We start from the raw sequence: 7,087 nt of genomic DNA on the forward strand, positions 1-7,087 counted from the left end.
GCCAAAGTTGAGAATTTCTGCCCTATACCCATCGCTTAGAATAGTTTCCGAAGCAGAATTTAGATCAACTGCCATGTTTCACTTTCTATCTCCCTTTGTGCCTAGTTGCTATGTTTTACATATTGATTAGAATTTGAAAGACAATGCACTACTGATCTTTCCAAGAACTCACCCAATCTAATAGTCTGTGAAAAAAGATCAATATTCAAATTCCATCTAGTAATTTTGGCATGTTCAATACCCACTCAACAGCCAGGCTTTTGTTTCTTCTCAATCCTGAAAAGGTATCTTCTTTTAAAATTTTTACAGATGGTTTTTGTCTTTCTGAATTCGAATTCTTAAACAATATAAGTAGATAACCAGGATTTTTTTTCCTTTTATGTTCACCTCTGATTATTTAGTAGCTATCCATCTAAACCTTAATAAGCAAAGACAATCTCTTGGCCCAGATATGGTTAAGAGAAAGGAAGGGAAGAAGTAGGAATGGGCAGAAAACATAATCAACACACTGAAAACTTTTTCAAGCCCTGGGGTGCTATTGGATTTTTCTATATCTTTGGTAAGGAGAAAATTCTGGATTTACCCTCACCCACAACAAACTGTTCAGTACCTTTTCTAAAATGGCTTCCTGCTTAAGTTAAACATTACAATAGCCTTCAGGACTATGATATTACCTCTCTGGTCTCCTTTCTTATGACTTTTTCCCTGCTCTTAAGGCCACTCCAACTATGCCATCCCCGTAGGGCAAGTATACTCCTACCTCCTGGGGTTTGTACCTCGTCCTTCCCCTACCTGAACTTCCTTCCCTGGCCCTATAACCTCAGTGCTCACTCCTTCACCTGCTTCAGATCTTTACTCAAATGCCATTTACTCAGTGAAAACTATCCTCCTCAGCATATTAATAATGGAAAACACCCTGCACTGTAACCCTGACCATGCTTTTTCCCCACAGCACCATCTGCCGCACAATGCTTTATCTGATCTTTATTATTTTTATCTACTCCCTCTAGAAATTAATTCCATGAAAACATTTCTCATTGCTATATTGCCGGTGTTTGGCACAACACTTGGCTCTTAGCAGTTCAATATACTCTGTTGAATCAATGAATGAATGATCAAAGTTGAAGGGGACAAAAATTTTAGCATATGGGTATTTGGCATTTTCTGCTTAGACTCTCAACACCACCTCTATCTTCATTAGAAGCATATTAAATGGAACACCTGGGTGGCTCAGTGGTTGAGCACCTGCCTTTGGCTCAGGGCATGATCCCAGATTCCGGGATGGAGTCCCACTTTGGGCTTCCCTCGGTGAGCCTGCTTCTTCCTCTGCCTGTGTCTCTGCCTTTCTCTGTGTGTCTCTCATGAATAAAATAAAATCTTTTTAAGAAAGTGTATTAAACAAGGCACAGTTGGCAAGGGCACAGAAGGCGAGCAGTGTTATACAGCTCTAGATAGTTGTATAAATCTTTCAGCAAAGCCTTTCAGCACACAGCCATTAAATTTTATTTTATTTATTTATTTATTTATTTATTTATTTATTTATTTATTTATTTATTTATTTATTTATTTATTTATGATAGGCACACAGTGAGAGAGAGAGAGAGGCAGAGACACAGGCAGAGGGAGAAGCAGGCTCCATGCACCGGGATCTCCAGGATCGCGCCCTGGGCCAAAGGCAGGCGCTAAACCGCTGCGCCACCCAGGGATCCCCAGCCATTAAATTTTAAAATGTATATTCATTTTGACTCCAAACTTTCTCTAACTTTACCCAACGGGAATAATGACATGGGTGGGATGTATAGTAGCGCACCTGTGTTGTTTGTTGAATCAAGATGGGAAGCAGGGACTTCTTTCTGCTTAGGATGCAGAGAGATATAAAGAGCATCGCTGCAGCCCTTACAACAAAAATAACGCAGAACAATCTATTGTCCTTCTTTTTAAAAACAAATTTTTTTTTTATTTATTCATGAGGGACACAGAGAGAAGCAGAGACAGAAAGGAGAAGCATGCTCCTCACAGGGAGCCTGATGCAGACTCAATCCTCAACCCCTGAGCCACCCAGGCGTCCCTCCTTTTTTTTTTTTTTAAGATTCTATTTATTGGGGAGAGAGAGGGAGGGTGGGCGCACGAGCAGGGGAAGGGGCAGAAGGAGAGGATGAAGCAGAGTCCCCACTGAGCAGGGAGCCCCAGGCTCAATCCCAGGACCCCAAGAGCATGGCCTGAACGGAAGGCAGAGGCTAAATGACTGAGCCACCCAGGCGCACCTCTCCTGTCATTTTATTATTTAAAAAAAAAAAAAAAAAAAGGGTCGATTGAGTGGCACGCATAGTCGGCGAGTTAGGTGAATGCCCAGACCCACGTCCAGAGGCCCCGCTGCAAATCCCACAGCGAACCACCCTCGGTTCCGCAGACTCTTCTCCACGCTCTTACAGAAGTTTCTGTTTCCTGGAGGGGACGCGCCTAGTCCGGACGCAGAGTCACTATGTCGTTTCCTTACCCTTGGGCGCACACAGCCGCCCTCCCGCCCCAGCTCCCCCACCCGCCTCGTGCCCGCCGCAGCTCCTACCCCGCCCCCGCTCGGCAGCCAGCCCGGGCTCCCCATCCTGGGCAGAAGGCCGCCTCCCAGGACCCCCCACCCCCACCACCAGGAGGTGAGGATTGTCTGCATTTCTGCTTCCTGACTGCCTCACCACCAACAACAAAACAAAAAAAAACAAATAAAACTAGTAATATGAATCAGGATTTTGTCCATTGCAGACAGTAGAAACCTAATTCAAACTCGCTTAAATCAAGTTATTTCTTTAAGTTAATAGAGGTTCAGGGGTAGACAGGGTGATCCAGGCAAGACTGTTAAGGCATTGTCATGAGCATTCTATTCTGTCCTTCTCCTGCCAAAGCTCTGTTGTCCACTCTGTTAGATTCCTTCTCAGGAAGGCTGTCCCCAAGTTTGGAAAGATTGTCCACTGGCAAATCCAACCTTATATTCTACTAGTTTAAAATTTTTAGAAGGAAGAGACTTAGCTCTAGCAAAAGTCCCATTTCAGCAAAATACTTCAATTGGACTATCTCTGAATCAATCACTGGGACCAGGAATGGCTGGAATACCTTGTGCCTTGCCAGACTGGAGTGAACGGTGAACAGCCCATGTCAAATCATGTGGACTGAGAGTGGAGGGAAACGATGTTCCAGAAATGAAATCCAAGAGAAGGGATCCTCACCAAATGGAAGCTGTAGATGTCCACAGCCCTGGGCTGTATACATTTCCTGAGTCAATTCTATGGACCTTGGCTGCAATGCTGAGTTCTAACTGCCCGTTTACTTATAGGCTCTATATGAGCAGGGCCGTGTCTCCATCAGGGTTCCATCCCCAGGGTTGTTTAGAAGATCTTGCACATAGAAGGCTGCCCATAATGAAGAAATATCTCCTGTCCCTTCCTTTTTCCTTCATCTAGTTTCAGAGATCATGTTTCCAGTGGGTTCTGCAGAAATTACATTGGGCCTCACACAAGGGGAGCTTGTGTGTAATATTCACTCCACAAAATATTTGTGGAGTAAATGTATTAAGGGCACTGATAAGTTCATAATAGTTGCCCACAACCCCAGAGGTCAGAAGGATGTGGCACTTACAGCAAAACCTACTGAGCTTACTCAGCCTCCTTTTGTCTTTTTCCTATCTCCTTTGAAATCTGTTACTCTTCTTATCTATCTCAAACTTATGCTTTCCCATCTCTTGATATACCTGGTTCCTGTCTGTTTCTGAGCCTTTTCTCCCTGTGGGGTTTCCTCACTCTCTCCCTCCTTCCCTTTCTTCCTCCCTCTGAAAAAATGATATATTGGTATGGCTTCTGGGTCTCCTTTGGTGTACTTCTTTTTCTTATTTTTCACTTCCCCTCTCTCTTCCTACTCACCATGCAGAAATGGGATTTTTATGTTTGTTATTGACTATTTATATATCTATGATTCTTAATTTTCCAGGCTAGTGAACAAAACATTTAAATTTCCCTCTGTAAAAACTGGTGGCACTGGGGGGTTAGTGACTGCCAAAAGGCAATCAATACCCTGCCATCTTTCCAGGACTTGTTTTGCAATAAGTAACAAGAACTTAATGAAAAAATCTCTTGGATATAGCTGTACACAGAGGAAACTACTACAAAGTTATAGGGGCCTAGTGTTTCAACTGTAAATTCCAATAGAAAGTCAGTTTGGTTGCTAAGCAGAGAACAATGTGTAAGGTTTAAAAATTGACGTATTTCTTCAAAAATTTAAAGACGATTTTATATTTGACAGTGAAATTCCTAAGAACCCCCTGAAGGCTATCCTGGAGTTAGAATGTCACTTTGCATGGAATTTACTTAAGACATTCTGTTTGATGTGGAAGATACAATTGGGCAGCAGCTTGAATTTTTCGCCACAGAATCCTGATTTACTCTTTATAACCTATTGGCCTGCATGAAACACTTAAAAGGCCAAATGAAGATGCCCTGGAATATTTGGACTGAGCAGAAGCCGTAATGCAGAGAAAACACTCAGACAAAAAGGAAGTACGACATCTGGTCACTTGGGGAAACTATGTGTGGCTGTATTGTCACATGGACCAGCTCAAGGAAGTTCAGAAGTATTTAGACAAGATAGGGACCGTCTGTAAGAAACTGTCCAGTCCTTCTGACTATGAATTGGAGAGGCCTGAGATTGATTGTGAGAAAGGGTGGGCACTCTTGAAATTTGGAGGAAAGTATTACCAAAGGGCAAAAGCAGCTTTTGAGAAGGCTCTAGAAGCAGAACCCGATGATCTAGAATTTAACATCAGCTATGCCATCACAATATATTGGTTGGACCATTCTGACCACCACAGGCCTACACAAAGCTCTTCTTTGGGCCCACGGAGGAAGGCTGTCACCCTGAACCCAGCAAATGCCTACATTAAGGTCTGACTTGTGCCAAAGTTCCAAGATGTGTTGTGCCCAAGATTGCGAATCCGAGAAACCACCAAGGAGCCAACGCCAATGCAAGCACATGAGGGTTTATTTACAAGCTCGAGCTTGGGTCCAAGTATACTCCATACAGCAGAGCAGGGACTTGGACCCCGAGACTAAGAAGCATAGTAGTGTTATAGGGGTCCGTGGCCAATGAGATTGTAACATACGTAGAAAGTTGCACAGTCATGTCGGTCCACACGCAGGTGGCCAATTGAATTAGGATTCACCCTACAGTGACCATTTGAACTAGCCTATTATTCTGGTTAGAATTGGTGCACAGGTTTGGCGGGCAAAAGAGGGGTTTTCATTCCTTGGCGGTTAAAGGTCAGAGGTCCCGCATTCCTATGTGTGCTGGTTTCTGATAAGGGTGTGCTTAATAGCTAAACTAGGGTGAGGGAGTGCCTTAAACAACAGGCAGGTCATGTGGGGGGTTTTACATGAGATGGCGGGTGTAGCACAAAATGGAGTTAGTCCTGCTCTGCTTGTCCAGGGGTAGGGGATTTTTGTTAAATTTCCTGGGTCCCACAGATGTACATGCAGAAGCTGAAGTGGAAAGGTTTATTGAAGAAATCCTGGACCAGATATCTTCCCAACCTTACGTCCTTTGTTACACAGCCAAATTCTACAGGAGAAAAAATTCCTGGGACAACGCTCTGGAACTTTTGAAAAAAGGTCTTGAAAGTGACACCAAGGTCTTCATTCCTGCATCACCAGATGGGACTTTACCAGAGGGCACAAATGATCCAAATCAAAGGCCACGGGCAACAGACCCGTGGGAGGATAAATGGAGAGTGGATAGGCTTCTTACAATGTTGCTCTCTCATTTCAGAGTAGCTGTGCAACAAGACTCCACCTTTGCATTTGTTTACACAGACCTGGCCAACATGTATGCTGAGGGAGTCCAGGATAGCAAAGCTGAAGAAGTCTTCCAGAAAGCCCTTCAACTGGAGAACATAACTGATGATCACAAACATCAGCTCTACTACTACTATGGCCACTTTTAGGAATTCTACTGTAAATCAGAAAGTACTGCCATCCACCATTATTTAGAGGCCTTGAAGATCAGAGACTGCTCATCCCTCTGTACCAAACTGACCAGTGCTCTGAAGACACTGGCTGGGAAGAGACTTGGTCACAATGCTTCAGACCTGCAGAGTTTATGAGCCCTGGGTTTTGTTTACAAGGTGGAGGGAGAAGAGAGACAAGCTGCTGAGTACTGAGTGGGCCCTAAGGATAGACCCAGAAAATGCAGTGTCTTGGGTTCTCCGTGAGCTTCAACTTTCTATTTAAATACATACTCTGGGGGGTGGGGTGGTGGTGGGGAACCTGGGTGGCTCAGTGGTTGAGCATCTGGCTTTGGCTCAGGTTGTGATCTGAGGGATTGGTGTGGGATTGGGTCCCACATCAGGCTCCCCGCAGGGAGCCCGCTTCTCCCTCTGCCTGTGTCTCTGCCTCTCTATATATGTCTCTCATGAATATATAAGTAAAATCTTTTTAAAAAATGAGCAGATTGAAAAGCTGGGGAAAATGATAAATGAATGGGTACAGTATATGTCCTCGTTCTACCTCCATAGATTACCAAGGTTTCAGTGATTTGGTTTTGGGTTTGGACTGGGTGGTTCTCATACCCCCAGTTTCTGGCCTCTGGTTAATTTCTTCAGCATTCCAAAGTTACTTCTGTGTAGCTTTTTCTTTTGCCTAAAAGTTTCAGACTTATTTTCCTGTAGATCTTCCAGGAAGAGTTCAGCCCTGTTTTTGGTTTGCATATCCACCTTGAAGGCTATACTGCTTAAGGGCTTTTAACCCCAAGGGGCTATTTAAATTGAGATGCTGCAGAAAATTGCTTCTCTAATGTTGTTTCTCTGATAATTGTCCACAATTATATTTACCACCACAGTATTAGTAGAAAAGAGTGCCTTGTGATTAGATTCTCCACACTGCCACTGCCGTAAGATTACAATGTATATTTTTTATTTATTGTTACTATTTTTAAATATCTGTTATGATTTTATTATAAAAGTGATGATTCTCATTGTAAAAATTTAAAAAACAGAAGCAAATGAATTTAAAATTTAAGAGCACTTCCCTCACCCTAACCCAATTCCACAACC

The 7,087-nt window shown here is 43.4% G+C and overlaps 1 protein-coding gene across 3 annotated transcripts; it reads left to right on the forward strand.

The window, feature by feature from the left end:
* The first annotated feature begins 2,699 nt into the window (after nt 1-2,699).
* LOC606849 (interferon-induced protein with tetratricopeptide repeats 5-like) lies at nt 2,700-6,381 on the forward strand. Of its 3 annotated transcripts, none has more exons than XM_038533782.1 (2): nt 2,700-4,925; nt 5,806-6,380. In XM_038533782.1, the coding sequence occupies exons 1-2, from the start codon at nt 4,512-4,514 to the stop codon at nt 5,869-5,871; spliced, it is 480 nt and encodes a 159-aa protein (XP_038389710.1). In that variant the 5' UTR covers nt 2,700-4,511; the 3' UTR covers nt 5,872-6,380. The 3 variants fall into 3 exon arrangements, with proteins under 3 accessions (XP_038389710.1, XP_038389709.1, XP_038389708.1); XM_038533781.1 differs by having other exon boundaries at nt 2,702-4,925; nt 5,850-6,381; XM_038533780.1 differs by having other exon boundaries at nt 2,705-4,925; nt 5,505-6,378.
* Nucleotides 6,382-7,087: the final 706 nt, after the last annotated feature.

Source organism: Canis lupus, chromosome 4, assembly GCF_011100685.1.
Source record: "Canis lupus familiaris isolate Mischka breed German Shepherd chromosome 4, alternate assembly UU_Cfam_GSD_1.0, whole genome shotgun sequence".
In the NCBI taxonomy this organism is placed as follows: domain Eukaryota; kingdom Metazoa; phylum Chordata; class Mammalia; order Carnivora; family Canidae; genus Canis; species Canis lupus.

Coding starts and splice junctions, on each gene's coding strand:
- LOC606849 (XM_038533780.1), top strand. CDS start 4,512: ATGCAGAGAAAACACTCAGACAAAAAGGAAGTACGACATCTGGTCACT. Junction 4,926..5,504: donor CAGCAAATGCCTACATTAAG/GTCTGACTTGTG, acceptor TGGGTCCCACAG/ATGTACATGCAGAAGCTGAA.